At 43.8% G+C, this 24,468-nt stretch overlaps 1 protein-coding gene and 1 pseudogene across 5 annotated transcripts; both read left to right on the forward strand.

The window, feature by feature from the left end:
* The first annotated feature begins 1,286 nt into the window (after positions 1 to 1,286).
* Positions 1,287 to 9,073, forward strand: LOC106607230 (tRNA N(3)-cytidine methyltransferase METTL2-like; annotated as a pseudogene). The gene is made up of 7 exons (XR_014392530.1): positions 1,287 to 1,520; positions 2,017 to 2,105; positions 4,777 to 5,061; positions 5,528 to 5,566; positions 7,404 to 7,503; positions 7,680 to 7,743; positions 8,528 to 9,073. The product of XR_014392530.1 is annotated as a tRNA N(3)-cytidine methyltransferase METTL2-like (transcript).
* Positions 9,074 to 9,168: 95 nt separating this feature from the next.
* Positions 9,169 to 22,652, forward strand: LOC106607265 (serine/threonine-protein kinase tousled-like 2). 4 transcript variants are annotated; one of them, XM_014204059.3, is made up of 21 exons: positions 9,169 to 9,840; positions 10,969 to 11,051; positions 12,969 to 13,040; positions 13,152 to 13,221; positions 13,353 to 13,396; positions 13,487 to 13,588; positions 13,768 to 13,869; positions 14,041 to 14,133; positions 14,341 to 14,451; positions 14,582 to 14,718; positions 14,865 to 15,017; positions 15,110 to 15,176; positions 15,286 to 15,383; positions 15,466 to 15,547; positions 15,751 to 15,842; positions 15,952 to 16,041; positions 16,408 to 16,577; positions 20,663 to 20,801; positions 20,902 to 21,013; positions 21,145 to 21,252; positions 21,454 to 22,652. In XM_014204059.3, exons 2-21 carry the CDS (start codon positions 10,971 to 10,973, stop codon positions 21,625 to 21,627), a joined length of 2,097 nt encoding a protein of 698 aa, XP_014059534.1. In that variant the 5' UTR covers positions 9,169 to 9,840; positions 10,969 to 10,970; the 3' UTR covers positions 21,628 to 22,652. The 4 variants fall into 4 exon arrangements, with proteins under 4 accessions (XP_014059534.1, XP_014059535.1, XP_014059537.1 ...); XM_014204060.3 differs by having other exon boundaries at positions 9,169 to 9,778; XM_014204062.3 differs by lacking the exon at positions 13,487 to 13,588.
* The last annotated feature ends 1,816 nt before the right edge of the window (positions 22,653 to 24,468 follow it).

The raw sequence follows: 24,468 nt of genomic DNA on the forward strand, positions 1-24,468 counted from the left end.
ACTATAATTTAAAATGTGCTCCACTGTCACCCGCCAATTCTTGCACATTCATTGTGTGAATTGCTTGCCCCTTGTTAATTTTGATCAATTCCCCATTACATATGTAACCAGTAGGCCTAGTTAATGTACAGGCAATTCCCATCATTTGGTTACATTCATTTCTATTATTAATTTCTCGGTTGTTTTGCTCTAGGATTCCCACAAGCCACACAATACTTGTCTGAAGGTAGCCCAGACACTTAAAAACAAACTTTGTTTAGACTTTTTCACTATCTGTTTTTCCATGTATGAATCTGTTATTCAATGCATTTCAATGGGCCAATAGCAGGCCAAATTCAATGTTTCATCAAATAATTATTTTAATTTATTTTTGATACCTAAAGGGGTCCTACAATTCTAAATCAAATAGCTGAATTATCCTTGGTATAACCATCTTAAAACAATTCCACATGTTAGCTGAGTAGAGGGACATCCCAAGGATTTCCAGAGGGCGGTGCAAAGTCTTATTTTTCTTCTAAAGGATTTTGTTGGCGGGGCGCATTCCAACTTTTAGGTGCATACACCACCACCTACTGTCCCTAACTGCATGATCCAGAGCGCACACTCCCTCTGGACTGAGGAAACACAATAAATCATCACTATTCCACTCAGAGTTACTTTCAACAGTCCACAACCTTTTCTCCATACAACCTGACACCACATATGGATTAGCCTAAATGCAAGGATTGATTCCCTCCACAAATCTCAGTCCCACTTGGCCAGAATCATCCTTTTCATCCTTGGGACGCTCAGGTACTACATCCATAAACTCGTCAGGTTCCACCTCTGAGCTACTATAGGACGTATCCCTCTTTTTGCACTTGGCGCCAACCTCCCTCACCAAACCGCTGCCCTCTACACTCAGCTTATTCTCGGTGGTCATCACTGCACCTGCCACCACAATGAATTCACCCTCACTCTCTTCACGTTCACTTTCCTACTCTAGCTCTTCCAAAAGTTCTGTGCAATCCTCAATTCCATATTCCCTCAAAACATAATACCCTTTTTCCCTTATCCACCATCTTCTCCTTCACCAGATCTTCCAGAAGGTTTGTGCAATCCCACACTCCATATTTATTCATACACTGCACTTTTGTCCTTGCCCGCCATCATCTTTCATCCTACCTCCATTCATCCCCACGCGGGGATCTCACCAGCAACCACGTTCTCGATCATAATGCCAAATGTAGGACTATGGCGCGCTCAACTGGTGTAACAGAGTACTCACAGGCAACGCTGATTTACTGACTATAGTGGAATATCTCGTTGACAATGTAGTCTTTGCTTCAATTTCACTGGACATTCCTTCCGTTGCGTCAATTCAACATGGCAGCTCCTGTTACTGTGGGAGGGATAGTGGAGCAAAACATCACTGAAACGGAACAAATATTACCAGAATCCACATCTGGAGAACTGAAAAGACCTCAGTTCGGAACCCGTTTCCTGACAGACCCACGTCAAATGTTTCAACATAACGCATGGTTCGTATTTTAGAATGCATACTACACACATGAATTGATCATGACTCTCAGTTCCATTACACATTAGTCATGTGCTGAAGGTGTCTTCTGTACATGTGTATTTTGTTAAAAACCCCAAGGCTTGGTCTGAACATAAACATGCATCGCTTGTGGTACGGCTTTGGAAGCATAAATACCTTGCATGTCATATCAGCGAGAAATCAAAACAAGGTTAAATTGTTACACAGCTTTTTATATAGGGTTAGGGTTCCCACACGGCCATATTAACATGTTACAGCGCTTGTTTACGAAAACAGATGATTAACTATCTGCGTCTTCTATCACCTTTGTGTACATTTGCTTTTCAACAGAACATGTAAGATTCTTGGACTGTGAGGAGTAACTTTAGGATTCATTAGTCTATTATTGGGCTAACATATGGACAGAACAGAACTAGGCATGGGTAGCATGTCTTCCTCTTGGTTTCTAGTGGTGTTGGTGTCCCATTCACTTTCAGGGACAATGTGAAGTGGACAGAAGAGCAAGAGGCAGCTGCCAAGAAGAAGGTCCAAGAAAACAGTCAGCCCCTCACTCAAGAGAAGCAAGGTTGGTTCTGAACCAGAATCTGGGTTTACAGGAGACGTCCTCCTTTAAGGCCAGAAGCATCCATTCAACTTGCCATTCACCAGCTTTTCAAGCTTAATAATGTCAAAATACATGTGGTATTTACCAAAGAAAGTTGCTCAGTGAAACTCCTATCATCATTGCTGCCGTCCCAGACAGTATGTACTTCCAAAAAAGGTCTAAATAAGTTACATGCAACTGAAAAAAAATCTGCCTCGTTACTGCCATCAGAGATCTGTATATAATGTCTCGACTGACTGATCCACAAATCACCTTGCATCATAAGTAACGACCCATTATTATTTGAAGATCAGTCAGTCACAATTTACCCATGATATATTGCAGTTTTAATGCTCTCGAACATGGCCAATGCCTTTTCTGGAAATAATCTAAATCAACCTCTTCTGCACCTCCTGCAATATTAGTAACATAATTAAAATACACTAAAGAAAGTCTTGAAATATGCAATCACTAAAAACGTACCCTATATTGTCTACTTAATCTATTATTGCATTCCGTGTAGTGTGGGTGAAACAACAGATTATGAGGTTCATACACTGTTGTAGGTGATAAAAATCAATTCCCTTTCCTGCTACTGGATCAGCCAATCTGTGCGTGGCATCAGAGAGGAAGAGGCGAAGCGAGAGGTTTCACTCTCGCCAAAATCAGTCCAAATATAAGCCCAATACGTTTCAATTGGCTTATTTTGGACCTAAGCTTGTCTACTGCTTTCCCGGCTTTGGGACAACAACTCCCATTGTTAGGGCGGAGACATGAGCATCTCGTCATTGTAAACACATCTCAGGTGGCAGTAATGAGGTGGATTTGGCACATGAGCACTTGCTCAAAAACAAGATTCTTTCCATATAAGGCATTTTTTCAGTTGTTTGTCACTTTTTATTTAGACAATTCTTGGTTAGGGCAGTAATGACGATAGTTGCTCAGTGAAACTTCTTTCTTTGGTAAGTGCCAAATGTATTTTGACATTAGAAGGGATACTTTGGCTTTTTGGCAATGACATCCCTTTATCTACTTCCCCAGAGTCAAATGAACTAATGAATACCATTTGTATGTCTCTGCAACCATTGTGAATGAAGTAAGAGAGAGTTTTGTGAGCCATCGCTAACTAGCGTAATCACCATGACTGGAAGTCTATGGTATCTACTAGCATGCTAGCAGTTACCAAAGAATTCCACTCATTGCACTAATGCTAGTTAGCCACTTCCTTCAAACTGCACTCAGAGACATAAAAATGGTATCCAAGAGTGCATCTGACTCTGGGAAAGTAGATAAATGGCATCATTTCCAAAATCCTGAAGTATCCCTTTAAGCTTCAAAAGCTGCTGAATGGCTGCTACCTAGGTTTAAAGGAGAATGTCTCCTGTAAGCCCAAATTTTAGTTCAGGTTGGCTCATTGCACCCCATTAATCTTTGAGAGCAGGTGGGTGGTGTTGAGGGGTGGGTGTTTCCATTGACAGTAACCAATTGTGGGAACAGTTTCACCACCCGAGAGTGTGGTATCAATTATTTCAGCGCTAGACGCTGATAAGTGGTAAAAAAACAACTATACATAGGCCTGCTAGATACACTATATAAACAAAAGTATGTATGTGGACACCCCTTCAAATGACTGGATTTGGCTATTTCAGCCACATTCATTGCTGACAGGTGTGTAAAATTGAGCACACAGCCATGAAATCTCCATAGACATACATTGGCAGTAGAATGGCCATACTGAAGAGCTCAGTGACTTTCAATGTGGCACCGTCATAGGATGCCACCTTTCCAACAAGTCAGTTCGTCAAATTTCTGCCCTGCTAGAGCTGCCCCGGTTAACTGTAAGTGCTGTTATTGTGAAGTGGAAAGGTCTAGGAGCAACAACAGCTCAGCCGCGAAGTGGTACACCACACAAGCTCACAGAACTGGACCGCTGAGTACTGAAGTGTCGTCCGGGTTAGGGGAGGGTTTGGCCGGTCGGGATGTCCTTGTCCCATCGCGCTCTTGTGGCGGGCCAGGCGCATGCATGCTGACTTCGGTCGCCAGATTTACGGTGTTTCCTCTGACACATTGGTGGAAGAGGAATAAAGTGTCTGGAGCTGTTTCTCATGGTCCAGGCTAGGCCCCTTAATTCTAGTGAAGGAAAATCATAAATGCTACAGTGTACAATTACATTCTAGATGATTCTGTGCTTCCAACTTTGGCAACAGTTTGGGGAAGGCCCTTTCCTGTTTCAGCATGACAATGCCCCATGCACAAAGTGAGGTCCATACAGAAATGGTTTGTCAAGATCAGTGTGGAAGAACTTGACTGGCCTGCACAGAGCCCTGACCTCAACCCTATCGAACACCTGTGGGATGAATTGGAATGCTGACTGCGAGCCAGGCCTAATCGCCCGACCTCACTAATGCTCTTGTGGCTGAATGGAAGCAAGTCCCCGCAGCAATGTTCCAACATCTAGTGGAAAGCCTCCCCAGAAGAGTGGAGGCTGTTATAGCAGCAAAGGGGGGACCAGCTCCATATTAATGCCCATGATTTTGGAATGAGATGTTCAACGAGCAGGTGTCCATATACTTTTTGTCATGTAGTGTAAGTACCAGAACAAGATATAGTATATGTAGTAGTCAATTTGCATCTCTTCCACTCATTTGAACAGAGGACTTTGACTGTTGGGCGAACAAGTACTGGAATTTATTCTACACCATCCATGAGAATCGCTTCTTCAAAGACCGCCACTGGCTCTTCAGAGTTCCCTGAGCTGGCCCCACAGTGTCGCCTCAACCAGGACTCCTGTATTGAGGACTGTGGAGCTAAGGACAGTGAACCACATGGTCTCGAACAGAGTCAGGGCCAAAGCAGTGAAGTCGCCCATCTGGCCCCTTTAGATGGTGACTTCCCTGGATCCAGTGCCATGTATTGCATACTGGAGGTGAGGAATACTGTATCATAGTATGACTGCAGCATATGTTAGCTTGAGTGCCAGTCTGTTTGTGTTATGCCAACTCATTGTCACTCATTGTAATGTCAAACATGTTTGTTGTGAGAATGAGCAATAGAGTTGGCAAGAGCACAAACAGATATGGGGCCAGCTAAGTATATGTGGCCCTCAGTTCATAAAGTAGTCCTTGTTTGATTCAATAGGTTGGCTGTTGGCAACACTGTCTTTCCCATTCTGAAGACCAACAAGTGAGTGGTGGTTGGGACCACGTGTATTGAGCAGTCCCATTATGCAGTATGCAGCCTGATCAGTTTGACTTTTTATACTAGCTACTACCCTCTTCGTATGCACATGCTGTATATCTGCTATTCAGATCTCAATATGTATTATATGCAACCCTGTTCGCACCTCCATGTTCCATGACCCTGTCTTCTTTGTGTGTGACAGTGACCCTGGGCTCTTTGTCTAATGCTGTGATTTCTCCAGCACCGCTGTAGAGCTGGTCAAGGTGAGAAGGAGAAATGCTTGATAGATGATGTCATTAGTTGGCTGATAAATAGATTCATTCATCTTGTCCCTTTCCAGGGGCGAAAATCTGATATCCACTTTGGAGGGGACAATTACATGAAATTTTCTCAAGAGCAATTCCTGAGGGGGACACCAAAAGTAGTGCTGTAACACATAGCCTACATTGTAATATGGCAAATGTATATTGAGGAACCAAAGAAATAAGGTGTTTGCCGTACTCCTAACTACCGGTACCCAAAACTACACAACTAATCACAACAGCAATACCATTGCCTTTAACAAATCTTAGTTCAGTCACCAGTTTAAGTTGAGAGTGGGGGTATCCATGGCATTTTCCAATTATGTTCCTATTTTACAAGTCAAAAAAATGTAGAACCTTTCATAATGTTGCCAAACAAAGACTCAACAAACTTACCTGAGACTCCCTGTCTCTGCCAGTCTGTCCCTGCTTATCTGTCCCCAACTCTGCTGTCTGTGTGCCATCTGTTGCCTGCTCTGCCTAATGACATCATTGTGAAACATTTCCATTAGAATTTCATTTCTTTCTTATGAACATTTTATCAACTAGTCTTTGAGATATTAGGCTACTAGGGTTCTTACTATGCGTTTTGGTGTATTGAAAAATACTCTGATGTCCGTCTTATTTTTCTGCCATTTTTCTGGCTGGCTGGCTGGCTGGCTGGCTGGCTGGCTGGCTACACACACAGTGTGTAAGTTATTTACAGTAGGAGATGGGCTTCTATCATCTTCAATCATTCTATATGGGCTTCGATCTAAAAGGTAGCTAGCAAATGTGAAATGGATTAAAATGACAAGAGTTGACAGCTGTATGAGTTCACCATTTACACAACATATGCTGCAACCTTTTGTAATTTTAATAGTTTGTTTCATATTGGCTGGCTTCCAACAATGGCTGAATTTGCAAAGCTAGCGAGCACCAATTCAGTTTCAGTGGTGTTTGCTATAATCTTTGCTACCCGGGTTAAATAAAGGTGAAATAAAATAAATAAATAAAAGTTCCCTTGCGACAACTTAGCTTTTGCAACGAGACCATTAAATATATTTAAGACAATGGTAGAAGAGAGTGTAGTTCAGTTTGGACTTCAGTTTATCACTAACCTTATCACAGGGACTTTGAAGCACTAACTTACATCATCTGCATGCTGATTCCATCTTTGATGACTCCACATAAATGGAATAGGTACTAGCTAGCTTAATAGTTAATATTTGCGCGCTAGCTCTGCATATTCAGCTAGTGTGTGTGTGTGCGCAATTGACTGGATGAACCTCACGGCAGTTACGTAGCAAGCTAAGGAACTGGCAGTGGATCAAACCATTGTGAGGCAAAGGGCGGGGGGGTCGCAATCTTTTGAAACTTAAAAACGCGCTATTAAGTGTCTATAATCAGCACAATTGCTTTCATTGCGTATTATTAATATTATTTAAATTACATAGTTATGTTTCAGTGATATATTGGGGGGGACAAATCATATTTTTCCCAGGATGGGGGGGGTCGTGTCCCCCCCGGGATTTCCGCCCCTGTCCCTTTCACCACCAGGCTAATTCAGAGTATGACCCCGGGCGCTGCTATGCCTTTGTTCATGACCTGGGTGATTGAGGGAGCTATTTATTTACCCATGTTATAGTGCTCATCTTCGTGCTCTCAGCCCTGCATCCTGACAAGTGAGCCACCCCTGTGTGACGTGTGTGTTTGAGTGTGGCAACAAGCAAGTGTGGGTGCGTGTGTATGTGTGCGATAGGGAAAATTGAAGTGCAATCAAATTCCCATGTTTTTCTTTTTCTCTGTCCGGATGCAGGCCTCCATCAGCAGACTGGCTCGGCTGCTGAAGCCTGGAGGAGTGCTGCTGCTCAGGGACTATGGGCGCTATGACATGGCACAGCTACCCTTCAAGAAAGGTTAGTTACCACAGGCACTCATGCGTGGGACTGTGTGGAATCGAATTATATTGGTCACATATTTAGCAGATGTTATTGCGGGTGTAGTGCAATGCTTGTGTGCAGCGAAATGCTTGTAAGTTGTGATTAGCAATATGTACATGTTTTGGGGAAAATATTGAATGTTCCTTTTTCAGGAAGGTGTTTGTCAGAACTTTTATGTCCGGGGTGATGGAACACGAGTCTATTTCTTCACTCAAGGTAATAAATAAATCAAATCAAAAGGCTAGTATGTACTGCTTTTTAACAGTGGTAATTTGCAAGTCTGTTTTGTATTTAAAAACGCACCTGGGGGAACCCAGAGCTGTGTAGACAAATGGCTGAGGGAACCCAATAGCAAAACATTTACATTTACATTTAAGTCATTTAGCAGACGCTCTTATCCAGAGCGACTTACAAAATGGTGCATTCACCTTATGATATCCAGTGGAACAACCACTTTACAATAGTGCATCTAAATCTTTTAGGGGGGGGGGGGGGGGGATTACTTTATCCTATCCTAGGTATTCCTTAAAGAGGTGGGGTTTCAGGTGTCTCCGGAAGGTGGTGATTGACTCCGCTGTCCTGGCGTCGTGAGGGAGCTTGGTCCACCATTGGGGTGCCAGAGCAGCGAACAGTTTTGACTGGGCTGAGCGGGAACTGTGCTTCCTCAGAGGTAGGGGGGCCAGCAGGCCAGTGGTGGATGAACGCAGTGCCCTTGTTTGGGTGTAGGGCCTGATCAGAGCCTGAAGGTATGGAGGTGCCGTTCCCTTCACAGCTCCGTAGGCAATCACCATGGTCTTGTAAAAAAACATGGCTAATGCTTTGCACACACATCACCCCTCAATCCATCTCCATGGTGTCCATCATCACAATGGTCTCATGGAGGTATCCCAATTCTATCCATCCCTCCCAGGGGTTGCAGTCCCACATCTACCTCAGATACTAGACACTCTCTTTTTTTGTGTGTGTGTGTGTATAATATCTCCATGACAACTCTCTCCAGATGAGCTACATGACTACTTCAGTGAAGCGGGTCTGGAGAAGGTCCAGAACATGGTGGACCGGCGGCTGCAGGTGAACAGAGGCAAGCAGCTGACCATGTACCGTGTCTGGATCTAATGCAAGTACTGCAAGCCTCATACCCAACCACCAGAGACACAGGAGTGAGCCAGGAACGGCAGAGAGAACACTGAGAACACTGCTTATCATTGAACTCGTGTCTGAGGTAGATGTGGGACTGCAACCCCTGGGAGGGATGGATAGAATTGGAGATGGATTGAGGGGTGATGTGTGTGCAAAGCATTAGACATGTTTTGCTATTGGGTTCCCTCAGCCATTTGTTTTCACAGCTCTGGCTCAGAAACGGCATATAGAAAAGGATGATGCGCTAATGAAACCTGAACAAAGGTCTGGAAACCAAACGTTCTAATGTTTACATTTGACAGACTGTTTGCCATTATTCTTTATTGTAGATTAATTGTGCTGTATGAGTAAAAAAATATTTTACATTAACACTTTCAAGATGATTAAAAAACTATGTGTAAACCCATCATTGTCACATGATTCCTTTCAGATAATTGCCTTCACTTCACATTTCAAAAGATGATTGCATTTCTGTCTCCCTGAAAAGTTATGGGCAGTTTTAGATTGCGTGTAGCTAGTTTGTAAATCGATTTCAATTGGTCTACAGTCGGTTTTGGGGGTAGGCGTGGTTGGGGTGAAGGTAGAAAGCCAAATTTGAACAATCTCACGAGAATAAAGGAGATTTACCGATTATTGTTTATATTATTTAAAAAAAAGACAAACCGAACCAATCCAGATTAAACTGACATGATCGGAACAACACAATTCCCGTAACAGATTGTTTGCTAGGGCGAGGAAGGTGAAGCCGAACACCAACTTTGTTCTGATTGAGTACAGAATTAGACCGAACATATCAGATCGGAGGACAACATTATAACACAAAATACCCACATTGTTGGATCATATTCGCGATGAAAAGGGCAAGTGATGGTCATTGTTAGGGTTAGAATACCCGAAAGAGGCATGGTACGGCCCTTGAAGAAAGGAATGTGAACCTGGGGATACCGGTGTAGGGAGTGCGGAAGGGCTGGTTCGGGATACCCCAGGACTAGGCGGAGAAGGGAACTATCCGTCGTTATTGGGGGGCCAAGCAGACGCTCGTCTCCTAACTGGTAACAAATCAACACCAAAGAACGGGGATTTGGATGAGGCCTCGTCTGACAGTGTCGAGGTAGGGAGACAAGAATCTTGGACAAAAAAAGATTGGACCCGTGGAAAATATAATTACAAGAGGTAACCTTGGTCGAGTTGTATTTCTGTTTTGTTTCTAACATAACTTTGGGTTGGGACATAATATTCCTGAAAAACATCTGTTTTCATGTAGCTAACGCTTGCTAGCTAACGCTAGCTAGCTAACCTTACATGTTAGTCGGACATTTGCCATGTCGCTATCCATCACCCTTAGCCTAGTAACGTTATCTATCCCCCTCCTTAAATTGACCATTTTGCAAGTAGATATAATTTGGAAATATAAAATGCTGTTTTCTTTAGTTACCTATCAGACATATTTGCCAACGAATTGACCAACTTGCTAGTTACTAGTTAGCTGCACCAGGTGGCTAACGTCGGACGTTAGCTGGCTACTGTAGTTAACTAGCTAGCTAACAAGCATTTAGCAACAAAAACATGTTTGGAATGCCATCACCAACAAGGCAGCCATACCCATAGACTAGCCAAGGGGGGAACCTGAATTATTGACACATGTCAACTAATGTAATGAACACATGATCATGAGTCATGACGATGTCTATCATGTTACTCTCATTGTTAGTATTTTGTCCCCTGCAAGTGGATGATGGCAAGCTGCCTGTATTCTTTGATCAGCTAGGTAGCTAGTTAGTTATCTAGCTAGTTGATTTGATATACTATTAACAAGTTGGTTGGTCGCTGGCCTGACCCTTCTTGCCAAAACTGTCAGCTTCGTTGCTTAGCTAGTTAGGTATGTGGCAAAATGACTCAATCAGATTCACTAATCTTATCACGGTACTGTAATCACAGTTTTGAAACCATATTTGCTGAAATGTCCCTTGTCAGCACAAGAGTATGCTCAGCTCTTGCCTGTTTAGTCTTTGCTTCATTTCTTGTTGTTGATCAAGTTCTGTGTTGGAATCAGTGGTGGTGACTTGATTAATAAAAAAAACAGGTGTTCCTGAGGTTATCAGTTTCTACGAATTGATAGTTGCATGCATCAACACGTTCATCTATAGGCAACCCTGAACTGGTTGTGTCACTAAATCCTCAAGCTGTTGTCAGAGGATTTCCAACCCATTGTATTCTTACTTTGTATGATGTTTGTCTGTGCTATGGAAAGTAAACAGATCTGATATCAAATTGTGTGTTTCTTGCTCATTGTCCCTCCAGCCATGATGGAAGAACTGCACAGCCTGGACCCGCGACGGCAGGAGCTGCTGGAGGCTCGCTTCACTGGGGTTGGCGTGGCTAAGGTCTGTGTTACTACACTATATCGTTGGAGATGAGAGAGGCCTATATAGGGTCTTTCTCCTTCCCGCTCCACCCTTCTAATGTAGGACTGACAACAGGATCTCAGTAGTGAACTTTTATTTCAGGATCATATCTGTCTTTGTCTCTCTCTCACCCATTCTCTTTGTTTCTCCCTTTCTTTGTTTGATTCTCTATTTCTGGTTGAGCTTGGTCAGGGACAGGCTAGCCCCCTCCGCCTCTCTCTCTCTTGAGAATGTAGAGCTGTGTGTCTGTGTTTGTTGGCTGGTGTGATATGGTATCCTCTCCTACTGGCTCATGATGTGGCGGCTGCATATGCAAGTGCGGAGGGCTGCCAAGAAGGGAACGGGCAGGAGGGGGAAGTGGGGCAGGGAAGGGCAGGAATGCCTGTCACTCTCATACGCGTAGAAACCCTGACCAGATGTTATGGCAGTAGCGCTCTGGCGTTTGATTAGAGGTCCTGCCTGGTGGTGCTGAGGTAGACTCCATCTTAGAGAGCTGCCTTTGTGGAAAGCGATCCGGAGCCCAGAGAGTGAATGAGAGCCAGGACTGGGCTCTATGCCAGCCGTAGGCAGAACTGAGCCCAGAGCATGGTGCTGTCGCAGAGAAAATGGCGGCTCCCGCTAAAGCGTCACGCCACAGCCGAACCCGTCTGACCAGGTTCCGTTTGACAGAGTTGCAGTGTGTGGAAAGACTGGGAGAGAGAGAACGGAAGTATTAGCCTAGAGAGAGATGAGACGTATAGCCTGCACTGGTGTTATAGGTCTGAAAGCCCCAGGATATGGTGGGGGCAGCTCAACCTGTGTCTCTCGACCTTGAACAGCCCTGAAGCTCTGCTCCCTATCAGTCATCCTGAGCTGCCTTATAAGCGTTGTGGGCGTGGCTTAAATCGCTCCAGAATTGGCGGCAAAGAGAAATGTGCGGTTTTTCAGCTAATTTCCTGCAGTTCTATCCAATTTTCCATGGAGCTGAGAGAATTTTGCAGTGTGAAAGCAAATTTCCTGCAATTCTAAGCATTTCTGTGTTCATATGCTTAAACATTAGAACATAACCTATGGGGACCCCAATCGGGGCCCCTTGGCATGTACCCTGCATGCCACGTCAGTAATCTAGCCATTCCAAAAATAGTATTAAATAAATTGTTTTGGGAATTTTAGATTCTCCCTGACTGTCTAGCTAGTTTTTATTTTGGGGATTTGTAGTTCTCAAAGATTCTATAACAATATATAGGTTAATTATATTTTCTACATTCTGTCCATCCTTAAAATGTATTTCATTTAGCAGCGCCACTGCTAAGTGAATACAAAGGAAACACTGAAAGCCCTCCAATACCCTATCTGAGTAGTAGGATTTTAAAATTATTTGAACAAGGCTGGAGAGGATGAAATAATGAAAGGCGAGAGTGTGAGGGAGAAAAAGATTGAGAGACCTACTCCCACCTGCATTAGTTATGTCTGATGTTCAGCAATTTCAGGTTCAATTTAGTTAGAGGGAGCCGCGTTATGTGTCCAGAATGACTAAGTGTATTTCTCTGACATGGCAGAGTCTGGTGAATTCAAAAGTGAGTCATCTAGGCAACAGACATTTAGAATTGATAGGGTAGGTACACAGTGTGGAGACGAATGGTGATGATATTAGCTCAACCCTATTCCTCTCCGACTCTCTTCTGCTCTCTCTTTCTCTCTCAGTCGCTCACCGTATCTGTTCACCAGAGAGTAGCCATGGGGAGAAACAGTCAGTCAAATGAAAGCAGAAAGCATAATCCCCATCCCTCTCTTCCACACTTCCTCTTCCACATCCCTGGTTTAACTGTGAATTAAGTTTAGTCCCTCCGAGCCCTTGGCATATCCTTCCACTCTTTGTCTGACGTGTAATTGTGTGGGTTTGTTTGTTTTGAACAGGGTTCAGGCCACAATGAGTCGTCCAATCAGAGCCTGTGCAGCGTGGGCTCTCTCAGTGACAAAGAGCTGGAGGTCAGTGTCCCACAGCAGTGGCGCCATAAATCTTTTCACTCTTGTTATATGATATTTTATGCATCTTCCATTGTCATAAAGTACAATGTGTTTCTCCTACTCGTTTTCCAGACCCCAGAGAAAAAGCCCAACGACCAGAGAACGAGGAAGAGGAAAGCAGAGCCATACGACGGCAGCCAAGGTGAGATGTCTGTCTCCCTTCCTCCGTGATCTCTCTCATTCACCTCAGTCGTGCCTTGCCGGCGGCCATTTTGTTGTCAGAATATATCAACGGCCCACAGATTTTCAGCCTTTTTTCCCCCTCTTCTCCAGGGAAAGGAGGAGCAAGAGGACAGAAAATTAGTGATTATTTTGAGGTGAGTGTGCAAGACACACTTTTTGGCAAGACTCATCCATAGCTTTGAATTCCTTAGCCCTTCTTCTGACTTTTCCATTAAATCTGTCAGTTTGTGGGTGGTAGTGGTCCTGGTACCAGTCCTGCCAGGAGTCTCCCTCCAGTTGTCCGCTCCTCCCCACAACATCACTCCCTCTCCAACCCCCCAGGCACTGTGAGCATGCTCCCTCACCTCTCCTTTCTTTTTCCGTCTCCTTTTTCACCGTGCCTTTTCTCTCCCCCCATTCCTAACGAACCTATCGTGTCCTTCAAACTGACCTGAATGCAAAGCAGAATGTTACTGTGGTCCATGACATGATGTTAGTGGTATGTGTGGATGTCTTTGTATCCCAGATGCAGCAGGGCAGCCCGTCCTCTATGGGTTCAGCCAACACAGAGCACTCATCCTGTTCCCTAAAGCCTGTCTCCCTCTACATGAACCACAAAGCCACACAGGTAGCTGTTACCTTACACCATCTGTACAGACACACACACACAAACACACCACACACACACAGAGCACTGGTGATGTCTGTAATAACTCCAGTATTATATGACACGTCTCCTTGTCTCTAATGACTGTTTGACATCGTCTCTCTTTCTCGTCCTCTGGTTCTCCTCCTGCAGTCTGACCTGACGGTAGAGAAGCTAACTGCTATGGAGAACAACAAGAACTCGGACCTGGAGAAGAAGGAGGGGAGGATAGATGACTTACTGCGGGTGGGAACACATCTGCCATCAACGCGCCCTTGTTTTCCCATTCTGTCTTCTAATGGAATAGCGTGTTGTGGGCCTCGTCCTGAGACAGCATTATGCTCCAGACATGGAAACAGATCTCTTCGGAAACTACTAACTGACATTTTAAAACAGCTTTGTTTCATTTAAAAGGATTATTAATTAATAGGATTTTGACCCGTTCTGTTTCAGGCGAACTGTGACCTTCGAAGGCAGTTGGATGAGCAGCAGAGGATGCTGGAGCGGTACAAAGAACGCTTGAACAAATGTGTGACCATGAGCAAGAAGCTGCTGATTGAGAAAGTGAGTTCTCCCTCTGTCCCTACAACAGGCTTGGGAGTCTAGAATACCGTAACCCATGTCTATTTTCTTGACCAAGGACTAGCTTTCCCCAAGTATAACGTGTGTGTGTGTGTGTCTTCTCTCCCCCCAGTCGAAGCAGGAGAAGATGGCATGTCGCGACAAGAGCATGCAGGACCGTCTTCGTCTGGGTCACTTCACCACCGTCCGACATGGTGCCTCATTCACAGAACAGTGGACCGATGGATATGCCTTTCAGAACCTTATCAAGTAAGGGTTACTCAAAAGCCTCTCTCACTCTGCATCTCATCCTCCTTCATACTCCTCCTCTCTACCTTCTGTTGTTTTTAATCTTTCTCTCTTTCACACCAGCACTGACCCTCCCCGTCACCTGTCTGTCTGTGTCTCGTCTCTAGGCAACAGGAGAGGATCAACTCCCAGCGAGAGGACATAGAGAGACAGAGGAAGGCCCTAGCCAAGAGGAAACCCCCCTCAATGGCCCAAACCCCGCCCCTTAGCCTGGAGCAGAACAAACGCAAGAGCAAGGCCAACGGTGCCGAGAGCGACGCGTACGTACCCCGCCTCTTCCCCTCTCTGTTTAAATGCATACATTTTCCCAGGTTTCCTTCTGTTTGTGATGGTGAGTTTCTTCTTCTTCCAGGTTATCTCAGGCCGAGTATCACGAGCAAGAGGAGATTTTCAAACTAAGACTGGGCCATCTCAAGAAGGTGGTGTGCTGTTTACCTGCAATGTTTCTATATTTTGTGTATATAGTTTGTGTACTGTTTATCTGTTGGTTCCTGTAAAAGTTGCTAATAAGCTTGCTGTGTATTGCAGGAGGAGGCAGAGATCCAGGCTGAGCTGGAGAGGTTGGAGCGAGTACGGAACCTGCACATCCGCGAGCTCAAGAGGATCCACAACGAGGATAACTCCACGTACGTGCTCTCTACCAGTGTTCTCTTATTTGTGTTCTCTCTGTTTGACTTTTAATCGAAATATGTCTGATTTCCGCAACAGGTTCAAAGACCACCCAACGCTAAACGACCGGTACCTACTGCTCTACTTACTAGGCCGAGGTGGCTTCAGTGAAGTTTACAAGGTGAGGGCACTCATTGGAACTGACCTTTTGTCATCATGGTCAAATGCATAGTTGTATACCCATTGAACTAAGTACAGTGACTACATAGTCTAAAAGATTTTTTAAGTCGGTGCCAAGGTTTCATATTGGTGCCAGGTTTCGCACAGATATGATAAAGAATAATTATTTATTTGTAATTGATGTCATGTCTCTCACGTTTGAAGGCCTTTGACCTAACGGAGCAGAGATACGTTGCAGTCAAAATCCACCAGTTGAACAAGAACTGGAGGGACGAGAAGAAAGAGAACTACCACAAGTGAGTTCCTGTGTTCTTATCATAGACGGACACCTTTTTTCTCAGAGTGATACGGGTAACAAAAGCACTTTGGTATTAACATTGGAGATTATCGTGGTCTCTTTTTCAGACACGCATGTCGAGAGTATAGAATCCATAAGGAGCTGGACCACCCACGGATAGTCAAACTGTACGACTACTTTTCACTCGACACAGATTCGTAAGTCGCCCCCCCCCCCCCCCCCCAAACAGCAGCAGAACATATCCAACACATCTTTGGAATAGAACTTGAGATTTTGGGGGGTTTCTAGTTCCGGTGATATTTTTGTCTTTCAGCTCTGTATCCTACTGTTTTGAAACAGTACCTCACAGTTGGTTCCTTTGTCTCTCGTTGTGGAACAGGCTCTGTACGGTTTCTAAACTAAAACAGTACCACACAGCTGATTGCACTGTCATTGTTCTAGGTTCTGTGCGTTTCTAGAGCTTGACAGTACCACATCCTCTCTCTCGTTATGTCCCAGGGTCTGTACGGTTCGAGATTAAAACACTACCTCACCGTGGGTTCCTCTGTCTCGTTGTGTTCCAGGTTCTGTACGGTTCTAGAGTACTGTGAAGGGAACGACCTGGACTTCTACCTGAAGCAGCACAAGCTGATGTCGGAGAAGGAGGGCCGCTCCATCATCATGCAGATGGTCAACGCCCTCAAGTACCTCAACGAGATCCGCCCACCCATCATTCACTACGACCTCAAACCTGGTGGGTACACACAGCAACGAATCGCACGGACACTTAGTACCAGGTCAACACTGATGCGATCACTTATAGTACCAGTCAAAAGTTTGTACACACCTACTCATTCCAGGGTTTTTCTTTATTTTTACTATTTTCAACATTGTAGAATAATAGTGAAGACATCAAAACAATGAAATAACACATATGGAATCATGTAGTAACCAAAAAAGTGTTAACCTCTATGGGCTAGGTGGGACGCAAGCGTCCCACCCGTGGTGCACTCCATCAACAGCAGGTGCATTTCAAGAGCGGCAAATTTGAATCCAAATAAATGTCAAAATTCAAATTTTTCAAACATACAACTATTTTACACCCTTTGAAAGATAAACATCTCCTTAATCATCTAACCACGTTTTACGATTTCAAAAAGGTTTTACGGCGAAAGCATAAATTTAGAGTATGTTAGGACAGTACATTTACAAGAGTTGTGTGTAATGTTTTGTCAATTCAAAGACAGGGTCACCAAAACCATAAAACCAGCTAAAATGATGCACTAACCTTTTACAATCTCCATCAGATGACACTCCTAGGACATTATGTTAGACAATGCATGCATTTTTAGTTCTATCAAGTTCATATTTATATCCAAAAACAGCGTTTTACTATGGCATTGATGTTGAGGAAATCGTTTCCCTCCAATAACCGGCAGTCAAGTCAGCACCACAAATTAAATAATTAAAATTAGAAAACATTGGTAAAATATTATATTGTCATTTAAAGAATTATAGATTTACATCTCATGAACGCAATCAACTTGCCAGATTTAAAAATAACCTTACTGGGAAATCACACTTTGCAACAATCTGAGCACTGCGCCCAGAAAGATACGCGTTGCGATACAGACTAGCCGTCATGTTGGGGAGATCTAAAATCGAAAATACTATGTAAATAATCCATTACCTTTGATTCTCTTCATCAGATGTCACTTCCAGGTATCACAGGTCCATAACGAATGTAGTTTTGTTCAAAAAAGCTCATCATTTATGTCCAAAAATCTCCGTCTTGTTAGCACATGATCTAAGCCCGAGGGGAAAAAATATATTTACGTTCGTTCAAACATGTCAAACGTTGTATAGCATAAATCATTAGGGCCTTTTTTAACCAGAACATGAATAATATTCAAGGTGGACGAATGCATTCTCTTTTATAACGTATTGGAACGAGGGTACCCAACATGAACTCGCGCGCCAGGTGTCTAATGGGCCATCATCGTTCCATGGCTCTTGTTCGGTCAGATCTCCCTCCAGAAGACTCAAAACACTTTGTAAAGGCTGGTGACATCTAGTGGAAGCAATAGGAAGTGCCAAAATATTCCTCAGCCCCTGTGTTTTTCAATGGCATAGGTTTAAAGGTAATACAACACATCAGGTATCCACTTCCCGTCAGAAAATGTCTCAGGGTTTTGCCTGCCAAATGAGTTCTGTTATACTCACAGACACCATTCAAACAGTTTTAGAAACTTTAGGGTGTTTTCTATCCATATATAATAAGTATATGCATATTCTAGTTACTGGGTAGGATTAGTAACCAGATTAAATCGGGTAAATTTTTTTATCCAGCCGTGCAAATACTGCCCCCTAGCCCTAACAGGTTAAGCAAATTATTTAAAGTAGCCACCCTTTGCCTTGATGACAGCTTTGCACACTCCTGGCATTCTCTCAACCAGCTTAACCTGGAATGCTTTTCCAACAGTCTTGAAGGAGTTCCCACATATGCTGAGCACTTCTTGGCTGCTTTTCCTTCACTCTGCGGTCCAACTTATCCCAAACCATCTCAATTGGGTTGAGGTCAGGTGATTGTGGAGGTCAGGTCATCTGATGCAGCACTCCATCACTCTCCTTACTGGACAAATAGCCCTTACACAGCCTGGCGGCGTGTACGGTCATTGTCCTGTTGAAAAACAAATGCTAGTCCCACTAAGCACAAACCAGATGGGATGGCGTATCGCTGCAGAATGCTGTTATAGCCATGCTAGTTAAGTGTCCCTTGAATTATAAATAAATCGCAGACAGTGTCACCAGCAAAAAAACATCACACCACCTCCTCCATGCTTCATGGTGGGAACCACACATGCAGAGATCATCCATTCACCTACTCTGCGTCTCACAAAGACACGGAGGTCGGAACCAAAAATCTCAAATTTGGCCTCATCAGACCAAAAGGACAGATTTCCACTAGTCTAATGTCCATTGCTCGTGTTTCTTGGCCGCCCAAGCAAGTCTCTTCTTCTTATTGGCGTCCTTTAGTAGTGGTTTCTTTGCAGCAATTTGACCATGAAGGCCTGATTCACGCTGTCTCCTGTCAACAGTTGATGTTGAGATGTGTCTGTTACTCTCTGAAGTATTTATTTGGGCTGCAATTTCAGAGGCTTGTAACTAATGAACTTATCCTCTGCAGCAGAGGTAACTCTGGTTCTTCCTTTCCTGTGGCGGTCCTCATGAGAGCCAGTTTCGTCATAGCATTTGGTGGTTTTTGCGACTGCACTTGAAGAAACATTTAAAGTTCTTGAAATGTTCCGGATTGACTGACCTTCATGTCTTAAAGTAATGATGGACTGTCATTTCTCTTTGCTTATTTGAGCTGTTCTTGCCATAAAATGGACTTGGGTCTTTTACCAAATAGGGTTTTCTGTATACCACCCCTACCTTGTCACAACACAACTGATAGGCTCAAACGCATTAAGAAGGAAAGAAATTCCACAAATTACCTTTTAACAAGGCACACCTGTTAATTGAAATGCATTCCAGGTGACTACCTCATGAAGCTGGTTGAGAGAATGCCAAGAGTGTGCAAAGCTGTCATTAAGGCAAAGGGTGGTTGCTTTGAAGAATCTCAAATATAAAATGTGTTTTGATTTGATTAGTTTTTTGGTTAATACATGATTCCATGTGTGTTATTTCATAGTTTTGATGTCTTCACTATTATTCTACAATGTAGAAAATAGTCAAATAAAGAAACACCCTTTAGTAGGTGTGTCTAACTTTTGACTGGTACTCTACGTGTGAAGCAAGTTGAAACGATTACAGCAGACTAAAACGAGACAAGACCCTTCACTCAGTTATAACTTTTGACTCTTAAGGCTGGTTTACAGTTGGTCTATCGACATCGACCGTCTGTAGGCTGTCGTCGCAGTGACATCCTGAACGTTCTATCGTTGTCCGACCATCAAACTTGTCGTTGTTGTTATGATATGCATGACAGCAGCCTGGTGGTCCAAATAGCATAACTGGTGTATTTTAACACCGATTAACCCATCCATTAATTCGATATATGTTAATCTAGCAAACCAGACAACTAAAAGCAACTTTAGAAACAATGTTTTGGTTAGTTTCTAGCGTGTTAAAAGGTAGGCAGTTAAAATAATGACCAGAGCATAGCTGACATCTTTTTAGGGAAAGGTGGATACCTAGTTAGTTGTACAACTGAATGTATTCAACTGAAATGTGTCTTCCGCATTTAACCCAACCCCTGTGAAAGGAGAGGTGCATGGGGCTGCCATAATCGACATCCACGTCTTCGGCATTTGGGGAACTGTGGGTTAACTGCCTTGCTCAGGGGCAGAACGACAGATTTTTACCTTGTCAGCTCAGGGATTCAAGCCAGCAACCTTTCGGTTACTGGCCCAACGCTCTAACCACTAGGCTACCTTTTAGTACATTTTTATTAATTATTACAGGAAAGTAAACTCACAACAAGATCATTTTTCAAGGTAATGGCAAGCTAAGTACAGAAAATAGCTTACGGTTGCGAGTGTGACGTATTAAATGCAGGGCATTCTAACGTATATATTTTTTCAACTTGCTCGTAACCATGACAACACACTTTTTCATCGGTCTGCGACAACGAAACTGAAGTGTCTCAGTGACGGTCTATAGACATTCCACTGGAGTATAAATGAAATGTTGTTTGGACCAGCGAAACTTGTCGCATTCGAATTGTCTACAGACACATCGTTAGACCAATTTATAAACCAGTCTTGACCACATATTACTGAGAAATGTTCATTATGACCTTTTTTTGTCTTGACCTCTGACTTGTCTTTTCCTCAGGCAACATCCTCCTGGTGAATGGCACAGCCTGTGGGGAGATCAAGATCACCGACTTCGGCCTGTCCAAGATCATGGACGATGACAGCTACAACTCAGTGGACGGGATGGAGCTGACCTCGCAGGGTGCAGGGACCTACTGGTGAAGCGCCGCACAAACTACAACGACAGAATGACTGTCTTGTTTGGATGATTGTTATTGTGGAAAGAGTGTTGCTCTAATAAATGATCTTCCCTTGCAGGTACCTTCCCCCAGAATGCTTTGTGGTGGGTAAAGAGCCTCCTAAAATCTCCAACAAGGTGGACGTGTGGTCAGTGGGAGTCATCTTCTACCAGGCTCTGTATGGACGCAAGGTAATGCAAGCACGCACACACTACTAACTCCTCAGAATTGTATTCGTACTCTTTATATTCCATTAAGAGATGAGGATGTTTTGTGTTGCTAACTTTTGCCTTTTTTTCTCTTTCTTTGTCTTCCCCTCCAGCCCTTTGGCCATAACCAGTCTCAACAGGACATCCTGCAGGAGAACACCATACTGAAGGCAACAGAGGTGCAGTTTCCCCCCAAACCAGTAGTCACCCCAGAAGCTAAGGTACTGCTTGTTTTTTTCTGTCTGTCCTTCCCTCACCTTTCTGTCATTTGTTAGTCCATTCCTTAAATTCTTCCTCACCTGATGTTGTTTCTCCAGCCCTCTTTCACTGGTCTGTTACTTTACACATCCATCCCTTTCTCATCTGTACACAAACTCTTCCCCTGTCACAACGTCTCTAAATGTCCCCTCATCTCTCTCCAGGCCTTTATAAGGCGCTGTCTGGTCTACCGGAAGGAGGACCGTATCGATGTGCACCAGCTAGCTAGTGACCCCTTCCTCATGCCTCACATCCGCAAGTCTGTGGCCACGTCCGGGGCCTCTGGCACGGCTATACCCTCCACCTCCAGCTCCTCCAACAGCAGCGCCTCAAACTGAGCCCTCACTATGAACTGACTGACTGACCTGAGTGGAAGGTGGAGGTGGGGGTGGCTGCCTGATTCAGCCCCCTCACCACTTACCATCCTGCTATGTCCCGCCATGGGCTCAGCACCCCAGGGAAACGTCTGGGGTGCAGGCAGGGGGAGTGTGAGGAATCATGGGTGAGGTGGAGGGGTGGGGTAATCAGTGTTCCAACTGCAACTTGGAGCCCTCCATCCCCCATATCCACCCACCCAGCTTCCCTGTCTCTCCCTCCCCTGAGGGGTGGTGTTGTTCTGGGGGTCAAAGCCCTAGGGTCCCCCCACAGTGAGGGGGGCATGGCACTGAGCTAATGAGAAATGGGAAAATTCAACAATTTTAAGATGAAAATAATGGAACAGGGCTGCGTTAGCGTTGAGAAATGGAAGGGCCTGTTTTCCATCTCATACACACCATGCCTCGGAGTCGTCCCAGATGCTCTGGGTTCTCCTTTGATAAATGCTTTGGTTGTCATCCAACCCAATCCCCTGACTGACAGTACCAGTCTAGCCTGCCTTTAGACTGGACCTGAACAAGACTTATGGCGTTCATTCATTTAAGCCACTCTCCTGGGTCCAGGTAGTTTTTGAAGGGAGACATACCCCCCCTGGTCTGTTTTAAATCCTGTGACCAAAGCTTAAGACTTCCAGATGGTGGCACTGTTCCGCTGCAGTTTTTATATTGGTTCTAGTTGTGTTGTATGACGTGGAAAATGAATGAATGGTCCCTTTTTTAAGAATTGTTACTTTTACATTTTCCAAGTTCTAAGGAAAAAAAGAAATTGGTGGTTTTTAAATTTGTTTTCTTTTGTTTTTTGCCCTGTTCTCTTTTTAGTAATTGCCCCTTCATGAAAACACATATTTATTTAGGTCTGTTTTATTGAATTTTTTGCCAATGAAATGCAAGGGACTGGTTTACTCATTGTATTGTACTGTACTGTTGGGAGGAGATTGGGCCTTAGCAGAGAATTGCATAACCCATTAAATACAATTGGTTAAACTGTGCGATCTGAGTGTTTGTGGGGGTTTGGTTCTGGTTGGGTTGTTTACTCTCAGAACGCTCGGCAAGCTCATTTCTCTACATCAAAAGCACCCTTGTGTAATATCTACTATCTGTAACCTGGAGGTTCCAGGGGGAAAAGGAAACTGGGAAGACCCAGGAACAGCTGGAGAAGGTCTATCGAGGAAAAACTAAAATAATCAAGAACATCTTTGAAGGGGAGGCAGGTAGTCCAGGGGTTAAGAGCGTTGGGCCAGTAACTGAAAGGTCGCTGGTTCGAATCCCAGAGCTGACTACAGTTGAAGTCAGAAGTTTACATACACCTTAGCCAAATACATTTAAACTCAGTTTTTCACAATTCCTGACATTTAATCCAAGTAAAAATTCCCTCTCTTAGGTCAGTTAGGATCACCACTTTATTTTAAGAATGTGAAATGTCAGAATAATAGTAGAGAGAATGATTTATTTCAGCTTTTATTTCTTTCATCACATTCCCAGTGGGTCAGAAGTTTACATACGCTCAATTAGTATTTGGTAGCATTGACCTTTAAATTGAAACGTTTTACCCAAGTTAAACAGGTAGCCTTCCACATGCTTCCCACAATAAGTTGGGTGAATTTTGGCCCATTCCTCCTGACAGAGCTGGTGTTACAAAGTCAGGTTTGTAGGCCTCCTTGTTTGCACACACTTTCTCAGTTCTGCCCACATATTTTCTATGGGATTGAGGTCAGGGCTTTGTGATGGCCACTCCAATACCTTGACTTTGTTGTCCTTAACCATTTTTTCCACAACATTGGAAGTATGCTTGGGGTCATTGTCCACTTGGAAGACTCATTTGCAACCAAGCTTTAACTCCCTGACTGTTGTCTGATGTTGCTTCAATATATCCACATAATTTCCCCCCTCATGATGCCATCTATTTTGTGAAGTGCACTCACAACCTTGCTTCAGGGTTGGGATGGTGTTCTTCAGCTTGCAAGCATTTTCCTTTTTCCTCCAAACATAACAATGGTCATTATGGCCAAACAGTTCTATTTTTGTTTCATCAGACCAGAGGACATTTCTCCAAAAAGTACGATCTTTGTCCCCATGTGCAGTTGCAAACCATAGTCTGGCTTTTTTATGGCGGTTTTGGAGCAATGGCTTCTTCTTTGATGAGCGGCCTTTCAGGTTATGTCAATATAGGACTCGTTTTACTGTGGAAATAGATATGTCAATAGATGTCAATTAGCCTATCAGAAGCTTCTAAAGCCATGACATCATTTTCTGGAATTTTCCAAGCTGTTTAAAGGCACAGTCAACTTAGTGTATGTAAACTTCTGACCCACTGGAGTTGTGATACAGTGAACTATAAGTTAAATAATCTGTCTGTAAACAATTGTTGGAAAAAGGACTTGTGTCATGCACAAAGTAGATGTCCTAACCGACTTGCCAAAACTACAGTTTGCTAACAAGAAATTTGTGGAGTGGTTGAAAAACGAGTTTTAATGACTCCAACCTAAGTGAGAGTAAACTTCTGACTTCAACTGTAGGTGAGATCTGTCGACGTGCCCTTGAGCAAGGCACGTAACCCTAATTGCTCCTGTAAGTCGCTCTGGATAAGAGCGTCTGCTAAATGACAAAAATATTAAAATAATATAACGAAGTGGGAGAAACCAAACCTGATGGAAAAGTCTGAATGACCTAGAGACGGGTTGGCTGACAACGTCACGAGAATGTGGGCACATCGATGAGGAAGAAGGCCATGTGGTGGTATGATTAAAATAGCTAACAACCATGTGGGGAATCGTAGGTGGCTAGTATCATCTCGTTGATACTGTG

This window comes from Salmo salar, chromosome 06 (assembly GCF_965601325.2).
Source record: "Salmo salar chromosome 06, fSalSal1, whole genome shotgun sequence".
Classification (NCBI taxonomy): Eukaryota; Metazoa; Chordata; class Actinopteri; order Salmoniformes; family Salmonidae; genus Salmo; species Salmo salar.